The sequence below is a fragment of the Haliotis cracherodii genome, unplaced genomic scaffold (assembly GCF_022045235.1).
Source record: "Haliotis cracherodii isolate W230 unplaced genomic scaffold, xgHalCrac1.p SCAF_15, whole genome shotgun sequence".
In the NCBI taxonomy this organism is placed as follows: Eukaryota; Metazoa; Mollusca; class Gastropoda; order Lepetellida; family Haliotidae; genus Haliotis; species Haliotis cracherodii.
Genome location: NW_027266270.1, coordinates 32,535,532 through 32,557,159, shown reverse-complemented (window position 1 = coordinate 32,557,159; position 21,628 = coordinate 32,535,532). Strand labels below are relative to the sequence as shown.

At 41.2% G+C, this 21,628-nt stretch overlaps 1 protein-coding gene across 1 annotated transcript in view; it reads right to left on the bottom strand.

The window, feature by feature from the left end:
* LOC139462057 (uncharacterized) overlaps positions 1 to 14,946 on the bottom strand; it is a 51,498-nt gene extending 36,552 nt beyond the window's left edge. Inside the window, exon 1 of the mRNA XM_071243558.1 lies at positions 14,125 to 14,946. Coding sequence (XP_071099659.1) covers positions 14,125 to 14,332 — 208 coding nt within the window. The 5' untranslated portion in view covers positions 14,333 to 14,946. The remainder of the gene's footprint in view (positions 1 to 14,124) is intronic.
* Positions 14,947 to 21,628: the final 6,682 nt, after the last annotated feature.

The following is a 21,628-nucleotide window of genomic DNA, read 5'->3' as shown; positions in this document are numbered from 1 at the left end:
CAGCTCATTATGTTCTTCCTAAGGCAGTAATACTGCAATGGGAGAGGAAATCGAAAAGTACGGCTGACAAAAAATGTAAATTGTCATTTTTGTACCGTTTCTTCCACTGTTTTTGAGGAAACAGTTCATTGTTTACCAAATATACCGTTCGTGTCGAGAAGTCGAACAAAAAACTAAAGCTACATGCATACCATTTTGGAGATACCCATAAACACAGGTATGATACTGACAGACCTAGAACCGGAAGTCGAGCCCACAGCCACGGTTTGTGGCGTAGCCAAGGGATGCAACTCTGCACATGCAAATTGCGACGTCCTAGGCGACGGGGCGACCCGTGTTCGGCTCATACTACAAATGGCTATTATTGACCGGACGCCGTCATATAGCTGGAACATTGCTGACTGCTGTGCTACACATCATTCACTTACTGGTGTGGAAAGAACATGATTTATTACAGAATTAAGTGCTAGTGAGTTGATGGAATTTAACTTTACGTTAACAATGACGTCGGTGTTACGACAACGATTGTTTGTGGTGTGTAAACATATTATTGAATGTGTTCTAATGTATTTTTACTCAGTCATCTGGAACTAGATGGTTATGGATCCTCATCACAGTCTCTAGATTAATAATATTGGATCAGGGCATTCAAGGAACGTGTACGTGTTTGCTTGTTTCGTTGTTGTTTAACGTTGCAGTCAGCAGTATTCCAGCTAAATGACGGCATGTTGCGACATGTTATCGACAAAGGACACTAAAACGTTAACACCTGTTCACAGCCTCTTCAGGTATGGGGGCACGGGTGTCCCAGTCGTTTAAGGCGCCGCGATTCGCTGTACAGAGTTGCGTCCCTTGGGCACGCCAGAAATCTATGATTGTGGGTTCGAATCCCGGTTCGCCTTGATTATGTTTCTAGGTTTGTCAGCACCATACCCGTGCTCGTGGGTTTCACGAGTCCTGCATCACTTCGGGCTTTCCTCCACATTAAGCTGACACGCCGCGATATAACTAGAATACTGTTAAAAGCGGCGTAAAACCCAACTCACTCACACTCTCCAGGTATTTTTACAATGGCTATCAAAAGACGATGTGTGATAAGGCCCTTTTCGGCCGATTGGAAATAACAAATTCACACGTTACAGAAGATTTTGTAATTTCAGCATAAACCTTATGAGATATGTTCAAATGGCTGACAGCGTGCTTCTTTCTTTCTTATAGTTTCAAGTTGTAGTATTCAAATATGATCAAATACATAACTATGGCAAAATGAATAATCTCTATTTAATCTCCCACGACAATCAGCTTGGATTAAACACTTTCTGAGGTTCCAACTCGTCAGAAATAACTGCAGGTTTCTGATGCGGCGTTAAACAATGATCACTCACTCATTCACTCTTACTCACTCAAACCTAAAACATCTGATTTCTGCACATTATAGACTGTAACATCTGTGTTTGGTCTTATTAGTCCAACACAGAAAGTGTTGAAATGAAATTAGTTCGCATCTTCATCACGATAACGTTAGCCTCGTTTAAGGAAATACGCAGCGCTTGGAACGAATGCGAGATGGCTTCCTTTACTTCGTATTGAAATTTAAAGATGACATTTTTAAGGATGAATATTAGTTTTGTAGTAATTAGTTTCTGGCTTCTACGTAGCAATATGTAGGAAATTTAATACTGCGTTCATTAAAAGATGATTAGTCATAATAGCTCACAACATCTGAATCAATAATTCATCATCAAAGTGTTCTCCTTATTGCACATAGGCGGGAGTCACCTGACAGAGATACCACAAACAGTCGCAACAATCATTTATCAATACCTCTACTGATTCTGCTGGTGATGAATCCCGACAATGCAATCGACTCAGATGATGAGAGGTTGCATGGGTGCGTGTGTACATTAATCCTACTTTAATCAATTTGGAAAAGTTATCTCATTGCCCGTGCTACCGATCCGTCCGTGTATCAGAGATCAATCTAATCATTAAGATGCTTAAGGATGTCTGCTCTAGAGTATTTCCCTCTTTCTAAGATATGTATTTATAAATGCTGTATTATTTAAGTGTCAAAAGGAAAAAAAGAAGTGTCAAGATATTGTTTACTTGTGAAGTACCAGTGAGAAATCATTCATTACATTCATCGTGTTCATTCTAATACCGACTTGTAAGTGTGCTATGTGTTTCGCATATCGAAAATACTTGTTCATTTACATATTTCTCTGTGTCGTAAATTTGGAAGAAATTTTATTTTCGTGTGATACATGACACAACTTTGACGAATTGATTCTATGATTCACTGATTACCGCTTCACAGCGATAGTTTACTTTACATTATCTTGTGAGGACATTGCCATTCACGCCAGTTCGAGTTGAGCGCTGATTACAAATTCCTAACAGCGGACGTCCTTAACTACGTAAAATGGATTAAAGGTTACTTTGAACATTATTGTTATCGGCAGAAATGGTGACTATTTTTTCTGAAAACAGAATCCAATACAAACAAATTTAGCTTGCATAAAAGGGTCACTTTTGACGATCATGTAAAAATTGTTGTTATTCACAATATTCCTTGTCAAAATAATATCCAATTTATGAATGCCAATAAGCATTCTTGTCTAGACCTAGTTATGATTTTATATTTACAACAGTTCATAGGGCACTAGTATTCCAGTCGTATAAGGCGCCGCAATTCGCTGTACAGAGTTGCGTCCCTTGGGTACGTCAGACACCTACGATCATGGGCTTCAAATCCCGGTTCGCCCCGATCATGTTTCCAGGTTAGTCAGCACCAGGTCCGTGCTGGTGGGTTCCATCAAAGTGGTAAACATCTGAGTCCTGCATCACTTCGAGCTTTTTCCCCATAATATAGCTGTCACGCCGTGATATAACTAGAATACTGTTACAAGCAGCAGGTACCAAGCCCTATAATATGTTACTGCACTCACGAATGCCCAGAATATGTCACTGACGAATGTTTTGAAAGAGGTACGTGCTCCGTTCTTGAATCCAGACTAGTGTTGGAAGCTGGTAGGAACACTATGTTTTCAGATTGGTATCCCGTTCGCACTTGGTAAGGATATAAGACGCAAGTCTTGTAAAACGCCTCGAATTGCCCTGTTGTCACTCTTATGTGGCTACAACCAGCCTTCTATAAACTGTCCCATTACGAAACTTTCAGAACGATCAAGCTTGCTTTTTTTACCAACAGTCAAGGGAGATAACTCTAAGTAGTAATATGTATTAAAAAAAACGCCATACCTTAATATTTAGGAAGCGGTCGGGTAGCCAAGCGGTTAAAGCGTTCGCTCGTCACGCCAAAGACCCGGGTTCGATTCCCAACATGGGTACAATGTGTGAAGCCCATATCTGGTGTCCCCCGCCGTAATATTGCTGGAATATTGCTAAAAGCGGCGTAAAACAATACTCACTCACTCCCAACCATATTAAGCATTTGATCGCCGTATTATTTCTGCAGATACCTGGGGCGGTATTTGTTCATGAAATTGACAAGTTTGGAGATTTAAACATTGGATAAGCAGATGGCTTTTCAATGATTAGATATTATTGATCCTACCAGAGATGTATTCTGGTTTCAAAAGTTTCTTGCAAACAAATGAAAAGCAAGGAGGATAATGAAGTAGCTAAAAAATCAGTTTGTGACACAATCAAATATAATTATTTTTACGATTAAGTTTCCTTTTATGGAACGTAGGCGTCGATCCGACGAGAAATAATCCAAGTTCTACAAAGTTTATGACTCAACGGTCGTTGACAAATATATTGTGTGATTCAAAGACATGTTAACGATAAAGATATCTACAGGGAGTACAGTTCGCAGTCGGTAGCTTGTGAGAGTGTGAGTGAGTTGGGTTTAACGCCGCTTTTAACATTATTCCAGTTATATCACGGCGTGTCAGCTTAATGTGGGAGGAAAGCTCGAAGTGGTGCAGGTCTAAGACGTTTACCACTTCGGTGAAACCCACGAGCACGGGTATGGTGCTGACAAGCCCAGAGACATAATTGGGGCGGTAGCTTGTGACGAGTAAAGTTCATTCAATTCAATACAATGGTCACAGACCCATACACGAAAGACTTGTATACAATCAAGTGTGTCTTAACAAAAAAAAACATTACATGTGCTAAATAAAACAGACCAAGGTATACATTACTTCTTTCGTAGTGTAAATGTCATTGACATTAAACATAGCGAGACTTCCGATAAACTGTTCACATTTCAATATCAAAATGCTGGGAAGAACATGCGATTCATTGAGCTGTATGTTTTGCCACGACGCAGATACGTGGTTGTGTAATTTATGTTATAACCAGCAATAAAACATTATTCAACTCCCACATTTCAGACAAAAGGCTGACACTCAATGACCTTACATCCTATCCAAAAGCTTGAAAGATGTTATTATTCACTAAAATTGAAAGTTTTGGTTTAATAGTAAAAACTCGTTAATCCGGTCAGTGTTTCAACTTCCAAAGTCGTATGGATAAACTAATTTCAACATTAATACATAATAGATTCATACACCCTTTTACACATGGGACCGCCTCAGTGGTCTTGTAGTAGAGCGCCGGCCGGAGATCGGAATGTCGGGCATTCAATCCCCGGCCGCGACATTCCAAAAGACTTCAAGTTGTTTGTTACCCTGTCTGATGCTCGGCATTGAGGGGAAAAAAAGATAACTGGTCGGCTCGCAGTCAGTATATTGTTTTGTTTGTTTGTTTGTTTGTTTGTTGTTTAACGCCGCACTCAGCAATATTACAGCTATATGACGGCGGTCTGTAAAATAATCGAGTCTGGACCAGACAATCCAGTGATTGACATCATGAGCATCGACCAAAACAATTGGGATCGATGGCATGTATCAACCAAGTCAGCGAGCCTGACCACCCGATCCCGTTAGTCGCCTCTTACGACAAGCATAGTCGCCTTTTACGGCAAGTATGGGTTGCTGAAGACTTAATATACCCCGGAATCTTCACGGGTCAGTATATTGTATCTGGGTGGGGTATTCATGTTAAACTGCAGCATGGTATCGCAGTGGGTTAACTACTCACTCACTCGTTTGAAAAAACATATCTACAGTGTGATTACTTTTAATATATATAATTTCAGATCTCTCAACTCGACGAATAATGTATAGTGATATGGTCCTCCATGCACCCCTATGACAACAGAGACATTGAACCTGCGTACCAATCTTTATTGAGAGACAAACTATGTTTAATAGACAAATCGGTGCCCATTTGGCTCACTGAAAATGTCGACCTTTAAAAGGGGTAGTGTATTTTATTTGTTTTCATCACGGGGTAAACAGAACAAACATAATCCATATATTTTAAAGGCATGTATACTGATGGATATGACAACAAAAGCACACGCACTTTGTTTATGGTCCAAAGAAGCGTCTGAGTAAAGTTAATTAAATTCTGAAAAGTCGTGTCAGTACCAATGAAAACTGCTCCCCTCCCTGTTACTACACAATGAAAGTGGATATTCCCTTGACAATGCAAGGGCCCAATAGTTCCTCAATGTTCGCGTGAGCCGCGGATCAGTCGAAGGTGTCACAAATTCCCGTGTCAGTACCAATTACACTGTTGTCCTTCCTCTGTTACCATGTAATGAAAGTGGGTATTGCATTGACAATGAAAACAATAGGTACAATAGTAATTCAATGTTTGCGTGTCGTGGGATCAGTCGAAGGCGTCGGAAACTGCTGTGCAGAGTTACGTCCCTTCGACATCCCAGGATCCTTAATCGGTAATCAGTACCCCAAAGTGATTATTCCTTTTGTGCCAGAACCAAACCCGAGCACAATTTCTTTTTGGAACTTTGGGGGTTCTTAAGGCTTCTGTCCACACTGAGAGGTCGTCATCAGAACCAACCAACTGGAATAAAGCTTTCCAACGCAAATTAATTTAACTCTGACTTTGCTTGAAGAAGCATTAACTTATCAGTGAAAGGAAAATACAATTTTGTTGATGCAAGCACCGCCATGTACTCAATTTATCACAACCTTTCACTTTCTCAGACTGCTAATATCCGCTCCAGCAACACTTTCACGATGCAATGACTGCAACATGCATGTAATGGTTGGGCTCTGAGCTGACATAAAGTAGGTAATTTCTGGAGTAAACGTACAAATATCCCCGTCTCGAAAACATCCTAGATGTCACGTCTGTATTTCGCGGTCGCGGTTAATAAGGAGGACTTTCAGAACGTTAATATTAGCATCATGATATGGCTATGGGACATAACTCTGCACCCCGTGAAGATTCCGGGGTAGAATAGGTCTTCGGCAACCCATGCTTGCCGTAAAAGGCAACTATGCTTGTCGTAAAGGGCGACTAACGGGATCGATGCTCATGATATCAATCACTGGATTGTCTGGTTCAGACTCGATTATTTGCAGACCGCCGTCATAGAGCTGGAATATTTGCTGAGTGCGGCGTTAAACAACAAACCAACCAACCAACCAACAACTCTGCATAGAGAACAACCACTTGACCCTTCGAACCATATGTTATTATTAAGCTGGCTTTTTGTTTGTTGTTTAACGCGGCACAGCAAATTTCCAGCTGTATGACGGCAGTCTGTAAATAATCGAGTCTGGACAAGACACTCCAGTGATTGATATCATGAGCATCGATCCACACAATTGGGATCGATGACATGCATCAACCAAGTCAGCGAGCCTGACCACCCGATCCCGTTAGTCGCCTTTCACGACAAGCATAGTCGTCTTTTACAGCAAGCATGGATTGCTGAGGACCTATTCTACCCCGGAACTTCACGGATCTCACTAGAAAGTAATAGCTATACTTTATCAATAATATAACCGTGTATCAATATTGCTTTTAATTCAACGGACGACACACCTCACTCTTTGGGGAACTAGTCACTCCATGGATTGCCATCATGATACGACCCGTGAAGATCCGGGGTAGAATACGTCTTCAGCAACCCATGCTTGTCGTAAAAGGTGACTATGCCGTCATATAGCTGTAATATTGCTGAGTGCAGCGTTAAACAACAAACCAACCAGCCAACCAACCATCATGATACTCATGGAAAGGTTTACGTTCTTGGTCTAAAACAAATGTGTGTGTATCCATCACACCCCAATCAGGAGCCGCCAACCCCACACCTTTTTTCTCGAGTTGTTGTACCATCGCTTTTAGCATTACTCCGGTATTGTCTGTATGTTATGGATCCCTTTAGTCTTCTTTGTTGTGGAAATTCTTCTACTTTCTAACTATTTCAGGCGTTGCAACTCTTTACCAATATGACGGGCCTTTCTGCCCAAAGTATTTTTCATCAGACGTGCCTGTGGAGTAACCATCCTGGGTATTTGCGGTGATCTTCAACTCTTGTTTGCGTTGTCTGTTGCCATGAATGCTTACCTTCAGAACGGTGATGACATTTCCAAACCTTCGATCTCAAGAACTACTCGCAACAGTGTTAGGCCCAAGGATACAGCTAATTACCCTGAAGATCTACAACAAAATCTGGTCATCCTGAAATAACTTTACATAGGTTCATTTGCTTGTGATTTGATTGTCGATGAATTTGTCTGGGGCCAACTGTTTAGTGAACTAAAAAATACGAGTCTCGCGACCACCTGGTTCCGTGAGTTTGAACTCGTGAATTTTGAATTTCGATTTGGAATACACATTTGAGAAGTTCTAAGTGAGTGAACACTAATTCAGTTTATTCACGGCGTGTCAGTTTGATGTTGCAGGAAAGCCTGATGAAATAAATAGATAGTCGTAGTCCCAGAATATGCTTGAGAAAATAGTTTGCTTCAGACTATTGTAAATTGTCAGCCACAAAAATAACGTTGTTGCAAGGTGAGTTTTTTAAAACATTATTTAGGCATCTGTAGCTCAAAAAGTTATATCCAGTCTCCATACGAAATAACAGCCCCTGTCCCCCACCTACTAACATTTTAAAGTAGGGCGAGTGATTCAACTCTCTTCAGCGGGGGACATCTCGACACAGCCTTAGACGAGTCTTAAACAAGATTGCGTAGTTTCTTTGAAAATATTATTGATACCACATGGAGATTCCGAGTTAGAATAGGTCTCCAGTGGCCTTGTGAAGTGGGAAGATGCGACTAACTGATGAAAGATAGCCTGGCTCAAGTGGTTGATTGCCTGACTAATATCTTAGCTGCGCTTACCGTATGCCCTCATGCGTTCGTCTTTCGATAGGTCAGTTCTGTGGCCTACGGATCATACCGTTAAAATATGGAATCAGGATCGAAAACCAAAACACGGGTTATGTTATGTTATGTTGATCATTGCAATTGGGGTCGATGACATGCATAAACCAAGTCAGCGAGCCTGACCACCCGATCCCGTTAGTCGCCTTTTACGACAAGCATACTCGCCTTTTAAGGCAAGCATGGGTTGCTGAGGACCTATTCTATCCCGGATCTTCACGGGTCCGCAGCAACATGTACATATCGTACATTACTTAACGTACGTGATAAAGAGGGGTATTGCTAAGCGGCGGTACACAACACGTGCGGCAGCACTTATACAGCCATGTCATATTTATTCAGGGGGACCGGAGATGTCGCTTAGTTCCTGAACTCCAGTGATCCTAATTACAATGTATTTATATTCGTGACGAACCTCCCACACATTTAACTCTCCACTTCCCTTCTGCCTGCTCTGGCATTGTTCAACCCCACGTAGTGTTTGATGGATGGCAAATGCCAAAACACTCTCTGGATATTACTAGCAAAGGTATAGAGGTCCAAGCATTAATACATGCTCACTACCTCCGCATACTGTAACAGCACAAAGATACACATTGTTTCTGGTCCGAGGTTCTCGTATAGCTAATGTAGCAAATTAACATCAATGTGTTGGGGTTCCATTTACAAGGTATGGCTACATTGTTGATAAAGACGGTGGTAATGCGCCATCGACATCTGATGAAAAATTATTCATATTGGTAGCATGATAGCTTGATTGTTCTTGTGACAATGTACACAATCAATAGCTAATTATATACGTGTATACACCTGGTCGATATTGTATTTGTCACGTTTAATCAAACTTTTCAGCAGTGGGGATGCGAATTCTTTTCAAACTAAACTCAGTGGGGATTTCTATTTCGCAACAAGTCTATTTCTTCCTAATGGACAGGTTTTGCGACCCTGTCTTGCAAAAATCCGGGGTTGTTATTATTAAGTCACGTTAAAAGGTTTCTTGTTTCCCCTCCATTTTCTATTCAAAAGAATCGCCTTTTGATGTTTTCCGTCACGACGAAAAGGGAATGTTTTTTTTGTTCCAATAACGGCCACATTCAAACAGCCTCTACTCATTTATAGCAGTTTTATCATTTGGTGTGAAATTATTTATTGGATGATGATGAAAATCGAAATAACATAGAAATTTTACTCCGACGTACATGTACCTTTTGATTCTTTTCAGAAAGCCACGAGGAAAAAGAAAATCTTTTACGTGTTCTAAAGTTAAAATTATTCGCGAATGGCGGGATTTAAAGATAGGTCGGTAGGGTAGTCTAGTGGTTAATCGAAGACCAGGGTTCGATTCCCTAAATGGATACAGTGAGTAAACTTCATTTCTGGTGTCCCCCGCACTCATATGATATTGCTCAATGTGGCGTAAAACCATTCTCACTCAGCCACTTAAAAAGGTAACAAAGGCACCTGGGTTTTTTTAAGCTCACTTGGCCTGAAATGAACGTCGTCGTTTAACATTTCGACTTCTCCGAAATGACTTGACGGATTCAGCTGAACTGTTGCGGGGATGCTTTATCATGTTTGTTCAAGGAGTCAAAAATGGATTGTAATCATGACTGTCAGCAGCAATATTTGGAAAATAAACCAAATCATGCACCATCCTGCGTAGGGTTAGTTAGTCGGACCCGTAAAGATCCGGGGTAGAATAGGTCTTCAGCAATCGGTACTTGGCGTAAAAGGCAACTATGCTTGTGTGAGGCGACTAACGGGATCGGGAGGTCAGGCTTGCTGACTTGGTTGATGCGTGTCATCGACCCCAATTGCAATGATCGATGCTCATGATATCAATCACTGGATTTCCAGACTCGATTAGTTACAGATCGCCGTCATATAGCTGGAATATTGCTGAGTGCGGCGTTAAAAAACAAACAAACAAGCCTTGTTTGGCCGGGGACCATGCTCTTAATCTCTCTCAAAATGCATTAATTCTGTAAACATCTTTTCCTTTGAAATATGTTTCTCATTGACCAGAGTATCCTGATACTCGGGGATTGATGCAGAATGTAGGCTCAACAAGAGATAACAAAGACTTAAGCACCATAAACAAATCATTCAGTGAATACAATTATCCAAAAGTGAGATGCCATGGTCATGTTGATGTTTTGATGTCAATTAACTTGAAAGATTGATTAGTTGTATGCTGCTTTGACGTCATGGCTCTAGTCTGTGTTTCTGAACTGATGGGTGTATCGATGTAAGCGGTAATTATCACGTCATGACTTTCCGTCCTGTTCGTAATTCTCCTTCGGTGTTTGATTGATCGGAGTAGTGCCGCATCCAATATCATCAGTTTGTATACAGTTCTTATACAGTGAGACCCGTGAAGATTCCGGGGTAGAATAGGTCTTCAGCAACCCATGCTTGCCTTAAAAGCCGACTATGCTTGTCTTAAAAGGCGACTAACGGGATCGGGTGGTCAGGCTCGCTGACGTGGTTGATACATGTCATCGATCCCAATTGCGTGGATCGATGCTCATGATATCAATCACTGGGTTGTCTGGTCCAGACTCGATTATTTACAGACCGCCGTCATATAGCTGGAATATTGCTGAGTGCGGCGTTAAACAACAAACCAACCAAATCTTATACAGTGAAACCCCGGTAATCCGGATTAACGAATCATTTGTAAATATTTACGTGGCATATAATGACGTCCCCATCAGTACACGTTTGGATTGGCTTTGTCTGGACAATGTTTAACTAATAGGAGTGTGTGTTGCAATGTAATTTCTTGAAATAATTCAAATAAATAACAGCGACAAAACCCTTTCTAATCATTAAAACTTTGTAATCATGTTTTCGTAATAAGAATAATAATAAAAAATCATTTCTCTAAAGTTATTATCGGCATTTCATTTTGAAATTAATTAATATTTTTCAGAGCTGTCTTCTTGTTTCTGAAACCTACCATTTCATTTGGAGATCTCATCACAATTATGATGGTCGTTAAGGTCATTATGGTATGGTTTAATGATAAATGTGCATGCTAAAGGTGTAATTCACTGAGACATTATTGTGGAAGAGGGACTGGGAGCCCTATAAGATATTTCCTGTGCGTCTGAGTAATGATCGCAATTCGCAATGACGTCTGTTGCAGCCTACATGTACATTCAGATGTAGATGGAAGCAATCAATTTTTTGCTGGTTTGGGGTGGTGGGAGATTTTCAACTAAAAATAACGTTTTAACATTAGGACGAAGGAGCTCAGAAGAAGACGCGGTTACCCTAAAGAACGTCTGATACCTGAAGCATGGTTATGGCTGAGTTATAAGTCAGCTTATCGCTGATACTATTGGGAACAGTGTTTGGTCAATACAGATCTGAGGAAAAACTGTTGCATCCTTTAGATTCAAATTTAGTTGGAAAATGGTTCAGATTCAAATTTGATCAAGAAGTTGCACATGCTTCTGATTCTTAAATCTTAACCAATTCCCACCCACACACCCCAAATATCAAAACAAACATATACTAGTAACAGTAAGCTTATAGTAATAATCAATATTTACTGCTTAATATAAGACAGCTACTCGAGAAATCGCAAAGAACAATGAGTGAGTGAGTATGGTTTTACGCCGCTTTTAGCAATATTCCAGTAATATTACGGCGGGAACACCAGAAATGGGCTTCACACATTGTACCCATGTCGGGAATCGAACCCGGGTCTTCGGCGTGACGCAAAGAACAATGAAGAACGAAGAGTGGTTTATTTCACGATAAAACATTGTTCTATCATGACGTCATTTCCGGAGATTCGAACATGCGCTCGCAACTTGATGACGTATTTTGGCCTTTATTTTTTAGTGGGTAGTGTCTAGTGAGTTGTTTTCCATGGATCCAGCTGGGCAACGCAGATAAATGCATCGGCCGAACGATCGAAATCCAAACGTGGGAGAGATATGACAATCTGTATTGGGGAAAAAAGGTACAGATAGTCGACGTGGGGATTGGGAGAATATGCGGGAAATACCAAACTAAACCCACTCGTCCGACATAGCAGAGGTCGGCTTTTGTTCAGTGAGTCATCATTAATAAAATACGGGTAAATATTTTTCAAGCTTGTACATTTTATTAACATCATTAAAGGGGCTGTACAAAATGTTGATATCTCATATAAGAAATAAACGACTCGTGGTCGGTCTTTTATCGTACAATAAAACAATGCAGAAAGAATATCGATGAGGGGCTAAGAATAAACCATGAGGGGCTGCGATATTGTACGATAAAAAAACCCACGCGTTGTTTATTTCTTTAAAAAACATACAGTTTTCAAATGCACACACCTCATATGTCTTGAAAAATTGCACTTAAACTAGCAGCCAGTCAGTCTGTTGTGTTTTCTATCGAACGCCGAACAAATATATCTAAATGGGTGATGTGCCTCTTTCTGAAAGTGACCTTTGAAAAAGGTTAGTTTTAAAAGTAGATAATTTTTACATTGAACGTTGAACAAGGCTGGGAGCCTATTACCGATAACCCTCCAAGTCAGTTAAGCAAAAACTAAGCTCCAGAGAACAAAAGAAACAATGTCTTTGATAAGGTATAGAATTGGACAGGCCGGCAAGAAACGAAGGATCACGGTGGCAGTTTCAATATTAATTCTCCAAGAGGCTGTAAAGTGCTCATCACAGGCGGGTCAGTCGTCTGAGGCACCGCGATTCGCGATGAAGGATTGGGTTATTTTTGGCGTCCCGGAGTCTTATCATCGTGGGTTTCAATCCCCGATTCGACTATGCTTGGTTTGTCAACATTATTCAGTTTTAGGGTCTCAGATCTGCATTATTTCGGGCTTTCTTCCAGTGATGAAATTAAAAGTCTGTTTAAAACTACCCTAACACAATGGCCAGTACTATGAATCTTATATATTCAACTGTGACAGATATATATGCGATGCACGTAGGTACTCTTGTGTGACAGATATATATGCCATATATTTAGGTAATCTAACGCAATGGTCTGTTTGATGAATCTAACATTTTCATTTGTGACAGATCTATATGTCATACTTTAAAGTACCCTTACGCAATGGACACTTGAAACATATATACTTGATGTATAACTGTGACGTACATGTATATACTGGTACGTCAAGCATGTAAGTACACTAACGCAATTGTCAGTGTATATACTTCATACTTTAAGGGACCTGTGCGGAGGTCAGATTGATGTCTGTTTGTTTGTTGTTTAACGCCGCACTCAGCAATATTCCAGCTATATGACAGCGGTCTGTAAATAATCGAGTCTTGATGAATCTTATGTACTCAACTGTGACAGATATATATGCCATGCATGTAGGTACACTTACGCAATGGTCAGTTATGTGGTTGGTTGGTTAACGCCGCACTCAGCAATATTCCAGCTATATGACGGCGGTCTGTAAATAATCGAGTCTGGACCAGACAATCCAGTGATTGATATCATGAGCATCGATCCACGCAATTGGGATCGATGACATGCATCAACCAAGTCAGCGAGCCTGACCACCCGATCCCGTTAGTCGCCTTTTAAGACAAGTAGTCATCCTTTACGGCAAGCATGGGTTGCTGAAGAACTATTCTATCCCGGAATCTTCAAGGGTCCAGTTCTGTGAATCTTCATACTCAAATAAGACAGATATATAACCCATACATGTAGGTACTCTGAAGAAGTTGTCAATTCTATGTATTTGTGATAGATATGTCAGACGTTTATGTACCCTTCCAACTACCCCTGACGCAGGGGTTAGTGTGAGGACTGATATAAACCCCAGCAATCACAGATATATGTCAGTAGCTACCCTGCAACTAGCCCCGACGAAGTGGTCAGTCTATAAAGAGGAACCAATTTTACTGACCTTTCCACGCCGACATAAGCACTCCAGACAAGCCGCTGACCCCAGCAAGGAAAGAGGACACACAGAGCACGGGTAGGACATTCTTGAGGGTGTTATTGTTGGGTAGCGTCCGCTGACAGTACACAAGGAGCCTCACATTCCCAACGATCACCAGAAACAACAGAGTGACCGACACACTCACCCGGACGATGTCCAAGTCCACATCCATAATGATAATCCTCACGTTGTACAAGTTGTAGAAGTATCAGTCGCTCGCACTGTATGTCCACGGCATCCTTAATGATAATCAGGACGACTTGAAGTTGCAAACGTGCCAGACATCATGACAAAAACTACGCCAAGGTCTTCTAAAGCTGTTGTGCCACTCCTAACGAACATGTTGTGAAAGTTCATTACAGCAGAAATCAATGATTAGATTCTCTCAGAACCATTAGCCCAGGAACAACAATCACACAACCTTGTGACACATGTCCTCACAGGTTAATACAAGTGAGAAATTAGTATTGATGAACAAGTTAATGGTCGGATATGGAACAAGTGATCATGTATGTGTTCTACAAGCAAGACGCTTGTCCCCACTTACCCACATGATCAACAGCGCTGTCGATCCACGCGAAGGTAGCTTCTCATCACAGAGTTATGTTTTACAGTCTGAGTGACACACCCCGCGGAGCTAATCCCCTTCATGTAGTATACAGTGTAACGGACTTCATCGTTCCTGCCTTCACTCAGCTTGCCTGATTACTCAAACTACAGCCACTGCACGTCTTAGTAGCTTATCTGATAGGACCAATCATCGATTGCAGCTAGCCCGTTCCACACCTCAGAGAGACTGCCTTGCTTTAAACACTTCGGCCGACACCGAGGATAGGCGAGTGCAGTAGTTGTAGGCTTGCTTATGGCTTCGATTTCCTTTGTAACAAAATGCGGTGGTCGTTGCAGGCTGTTCCATCTGTTGCTGGTGGGATAAGGTTTGATAAAGGGCATTGTACAGCCTGTTGAATGTGTTGTGCTGGTTGGGAGGATAATGCACAAATTGTATTGAATCGATTTCTTTCCACCGAGTTTGACTTCTTTAATGCATTTGGCTTAACGCCGTTTTAGACACTATTTTAGATGTATAACGGCATGTTAGCTTCATGTGGGAAAAAATACGAAGTTTATCTATGATATATTTCCATGTGTCATTAAGGACTTTCACAAATGGTATGATTACCTTCATCCTCGTCGAGCATACACACGTCAGGAAAAGATTTATGACTGTGCTACCGAATTGATATTTTACCATGTGAGTGGATAAAAACAGTGATGCTGGTGCTGGACTCAAATCCTTAAGTCAATAATGTATTGATGACAATCGATTTTTCTGACTTCTCTGTCACATGATGGCACGTCAGATTCCTATGAATGTGGGTTCGAATCCCGGTCAGCCCCGATTATGTTTCTAGGTTTGTCGGCACCATACCCGTGCTCGTGGGTTTCACCGAAGTGGTTTACGTCTGAGGCCTGCATCACTTAGGGCTTTCCTCCCACATTAAGCTGACACGCAGCGATGTGACTGGAATACTGTTAAAAGTGGCGTTACACCCAAGTTATTCACACAGGAAGTATGGTTGAGCGAATTACTCTGCTGTCTTTGTATATTATCTGGATACTCATTGAGAAACGTGAGTAAATGAGTTGTGTTTAACGCCACTTCAGACAGCATTTGAGTAGTCAGTGTGTCTTTGACGTCAGGGTGTCTTAGACGTTTACCACTTTGTAAAACCCATGAGACCGGGTTGGCTTCTGACAAACCAAGAAAATTAGTCGGGTCAAATTTGGGAATTCTAACTTACGATCATCAGATTCTGGCACGCCTAAGGGGCGCAACCCAGCGAGTCTGACAAGGAGAATGAGTAGTTTCTGTCAAAGACGTTTAAGATACGAATTATGTACATACACCATATCGTGTCTTAAAGAAGACGATGATGATAGTTTAGTTTGCATTGTGAACAGAGAGAAATAAACACTGACGTCAATAGGACTGTTTTCACTCACGCCTATAAGACTGCATTCTAAGACGTCAATATGATTATAACCTCGGGGGTTGTTTTATTTGTTTGTTATTTTACGCCACAGTAAGCAGTTTCCCAGCTGTGTCACGTCCCTGAACATTATATGCACCTAGAACACTACAGTGAGAATGCTAACCTTCTACCCAGAACGTGTTGTATCTGACCTAGGAATGTACACTCACTCTGACCGCCTCCGTGGTCTAGTGGTAGAGCGTCCGCCCGGAGAGCGGAAGGTCTGGGGTTCGATTCCCGACCGCGTCATACCAAGAGACGTTAAAAGATGTTACTTGTTGTTCCCCTGTCTGGCGCTCGGCATTTAGGGGCTAAAACAAGGACTGGTCGGCTCGGAGTCAGTATACTGTGTCTGAGTGGGGTATTCATGTTTAAAATGCGGCATGTTATCTCAGTGAGCTAGCACTATAAATCGGCATCAGTCCGGACTAGTACAAGCAGCCACACAAACACACACACGTACATGCACGTCGCTATATAAGTGCAATAATCTTGGACGCGACGTTAAACCTCACCTCACCTCACCTCACCTCACCTCACCTCAATAGTGATATCTCACCTCACCTCACCTCACCTCACCTCACCTCACCTCACCTCACCTCACTAGTGATAAGACCCCATAGCCCGATGGGATCAACACAAGTCTTCATCACTTGCTGACTGTTATCTGTCAAAGTGCATCCATGATATATTTCCATGTGTCATTAAAGATTTTCACAAATGGTTTGATTGCCTCCATCCTCACCGAGCATACTTACATCAGGAAAAGGTTGGTATGTATGCTACGATTTTAATATTTTACCACGTGAGCGGCGAAAAATCAATTCTGCTTAGATATGTTTCGCCGCACTCAGCAATATTCCAGCTATATGACCCTGTAAATAATCGAGTCTGGACCAGACAATCCTGATTGCCATCATGAGCTAAATCCATGCAACTGGGATACGATTACATGCATCAGCCAAGTCAGCGAGCCTGACCAACCGATCCCGTTAGTCGCCTCTTACGACAAGCAGAGTCGCCTTTTACGGCAAGCGTGGGTTACTAAAGACCTATTCTACCCGGAATCTTCACGGGTCTTTAGGTCACCGTCTTGATCATATAGCTAGAATATTGTTGATTATTGTTGATAGGACCATATTATTTTCGTCGAATTATCGTAGATAGTACGTTTAATTTTATTCCAACACACGATCATCAATCACGTGGTAGTTAGTTCAACAAAGAACTGACACAAAGCAGATAAATCTGGATAGGAAAAGACATCGTGTGTCACTGCTCTCGTGATTCTGGCCTCATTCGTTACATCATAATGCATGAAAATCGATGGAAATAGCAGGTAAGCTATATAGATATCAGATATCAGATTCTACAAAGTACGACTCGTTATCATTGGATGTAAATGTCGGGGATACGATTTCATGCAATATGTCTTTATCTCTTGAATTGTTACTGTACCAGATTGACTCTAGTCTCAATTTAGGACAAATTATACAGATGCTTACCGCCAGAAAGCAGGAGGAATCACTGACACATTTAGGCAGAAGAAATTATAACCTGATGCTTTTAGCGATAACTGTCGCCTTCTATTTTCAATGGACTTTAGACAATAATCTTTCCATCAATGATTGATCATATGTTCTGTTTGTTTGTTGTTTAACGCCGCACTCCGCAATATTCCAGCCATATGACGGCGGTCTGTAAATAATCGAGTCTGGACCAGACAATCCAGTGATTGATATCATGAGCATTGATCCACGCAATTGTGATCAATGACACTATGTTTGTCGTAAAAGGCGACTAACGGGATCGGGTGGTCAGGCTCGCTGACTTGGTTGATGCATGTCATCGATCCCAATTGCGTGGATCGATGCTCATGATCTCAATCACTGGATTGTCTGGTCCAAACTCGATTATTTACAGACCGCCGTCATATAGCTGGAATATTGCTTAGTGCGTCGTTAAACAATAAACCAACCGACCAACGACATGCATCAACCAAGTCAACGAACTTGACCACCCGATCCCATTAGTCGCCTCCAACCAACGTACCCTCGGCGTACCATCAACTCACCCTTTTGTTTATATTACTGACTTCAATGGTCAATAGATTTACCCTGTTGTGTACGGAACATGTTTCCACTCTAGTATAACTACATCTTAAATCTACTCTTCTGTATAAACACTGCCTCCTACCTGTATAAACACTTGTCAACCATACTCTGAGCATCACTTGCTTGATAACGGCGTTAGAACCAACACCGACACATTGCACCTATTTGTAATAAAGTAGTTGTTTAATAACGGCGTTAGAACCAACACCGACACATTGCACCTAATTGTAATAAAGTAGTTGTTAATCCATATAGCTCATCCTTACTAAGTATTTAATCTACTTGTTGCTATCAATATGTACAATTATTATTGAATGTCTCGCCGATCACCTTCGGGTACCCTCAGGCAGTCTTTCATCAGATATAAGTAATTTAACCATCACCAGACAATTATCTTGGCGAACCCATTAGGACTACGGATGGTGCTGATAGCAAACTGTTGGACAAATTTGCAAAATCAAATCAGTCCATCGGCACCTGTTTGATGAGGATGAGAACGAGGTCTTGTAGAGATTTTCCGTTCTTGAATACTGAGAACAGAAGAGCAATTAAAACCATCAAAACAATTGGGTTGTCAGTCGTGGGATTTCTAATATCTCTGTACAGTTTGGCACATTAACCTGTTTCCAAGGCCTGTAAGGTAAATGGTTGACTAAACTAATGGTTACCGTGGTTTACTGATTCTGAAATGTTTAGCTTTCATTGTTGTTAAAGTGTTAATGTATCTCATGATCATGTTCTCAGCGCTGACCGCTTACAAATATATTGTAATACAATTTAACATTTTTTATTTCGATCACCGAACCTGTGTTTTTGAGGGGGGGGGGGGGGGGGGGGGGTCGTAAAGCAAACACGAACAAATAGGAAAAGCCTGGAAATTGATCTTTACAGATGTAGGAAAAACAAAAGTTTTTAGCCCTAAATACGTACACATACATGCTCAGTAACATCGGCAAATTATATATCCATAAAGTGATCTAGTAAACATAGAATATCTCCTGAATATCTCCTTGATATAATACCTATAATGATTGTGCAAGAAGCTGCATGATTACTGTCCCGGATAAAGCAATGTTCAATCAAACGTATATTCCTCTCGCTCCAAATGTAGTATCAGTATTTGCTCTCTCTCTCTCTCTCTCTCTCTCTCTCTCTCTCTCTCTCTCTCTCGCCATAAGGCATTTAAAGATGTACTATACTCTAGTTTGGGGCATACAAAAGATGCAATCACTCATAAAAGTGGACGAGCATCGTGGGGAGGCTAATCGATAGTACCATCTATTGTGTGCCTACTTTTTTATGTCTGATCCCAAGGGACCGGTTCGCCAAATATTGAGAATTACGACATCTGGTAACATGAATAGAACAATGCATGTCTATTTCATTGGCCACAATACACTTTCTATGACCAACTGAATGATGGCTGGAAAGGCCTTACTCGATGAATGCAACAAGAAGAACGAGTGAGCTGATCATTTGCAGATGCTCTTAGACGTGATTACCTTCTGGATGTCTGTGTTTTGTGTGATTTCTTCATCACCCGATGGCATTAAATTGATGTTCCCCTCATCAATGAGAAAGGTCTAATTTTATATCCAGTCATTTTCCGTCCTGAATATTTGTTATCTCGTTCTGCAAAAAAATCAAGGATTTGCCGCTTCATGTATAATCCTTGCCGTAGCTGCGCTGTTTCACAAGGATATTCGAAGATGGGAAGCAGCTCTGTATAATTGTTTTTTTTCTACGTTTTAATCACTTGAAACCCACCAGCAACAGTTACACTTTCTTGTAGAGATTTTCGTTCTTGACAGAACAGAACAGCAATTATAACCATTGTACATTCCTCTTTTGCACTGGATTCCCAAGCTCCATAACTATCCGTACAAAGAGAAACATAATGCTTGGTCCAGCAAATGTACCACTAAATCCCTGTCGCAAAGATTAACCATAATCCTTAATACAATCCAAAAAGGACTTTCTTTATATTCAGAGAATATATGAGACAAGTGGAATTAATAACATGTGGATTCTCAAAAACTAAAAGGAGGTGCTTGACTTTTGTGCAATTACAGAAAAAAACAAAGTTCAATTCTGTCGAAACATTTGATTTTTTAACCTTGTACACCACTTTCAGGTCAATTTGTCAAAAATGAAAGCAAATGCCATCTGATGTTCACTGAGAAAACAGTATGCGAAATGGTGGACTTCCTTATTGATATAATCAATGTAAAATTTGGTGATAAGACATTTAGGCAAAAAGTAGGTACCCCCAAGGGCACCAATTGCATTCCTCTTCTTGATGGTGTGTCTCATCATGCATATGAATTAGAGTTTCTGCTGAAAACAAAGTTGTTTGGCTAAGAGGTTTAACTATTATTCACTGCAGTAGATTTCTTGTAGACAGGATGGTTGTATTCAATCAGAACGAAAAAAGTATGAGTGAGTGAGTTGGGTTTAATGTCAGCTTAATTTGGGAAGAAAGCCCGAAGTGATGCAGGTCTCAGACGTTAACCACTTTGGTGAAACACACGAGCACGGGTATGGTGCTGACAAACCTAGAAACATAATCGGGGCAAACCGGGATTCGAACCCACAACAATAGGTTTCTGGCGTGCCCAAGGGGCACAACTCTGCACAGCGAAGCGCGGCGCCTTAGACGACTAGCCACCCGTGCCCCCGAAAAAAATATGAACGTAGGCTGAAAAAGCTACATTGGGTATTTACGCGCAGTGTTGCTCTACTATTGGGTTATCTGATTTCATCACGGGCGGTCGGGTAGCCTAGTGGTTAAAGCGTTCGCTCGTCACGCCGAAGACCCGGGTTCGATTCCCGACATGGGTACAATGTGTGAAGCCCATTTCTGGTGTCCCCCGCCTTGATATTGCTGGAATATTGCTAAAAGCGGCGTAAAATCAAACTCACTCACTCACTCTGATTTCATCATGCGTATTTGTACGCAAACAAATGGGTTTGGTGATTGACCAATGGAATTTGCGTACTTTAAGCAAATAGGCACCTTTTCTGGAGCTCTGGAGAAGTATGAATACATTGACATAGGATCCCTCACCACGACCCGTTCCCCTACCCTATGGATTATTAGAGAATATAATATGCTAAGTATGATAACACACGAGTACATCCCACATACAAATATACGTGCACATGCAAACGCACACATGCTCGCACACGCGTCACAGTTAACACTATGGTAGCTTTGCCACATTCCATGAAATCAAGCTCTTATCAAATTTCATAAATATATGTTGATCAGTTTATATAATTACATATAACATTGTACAAATTTAGCCATGCTTAGGGAAG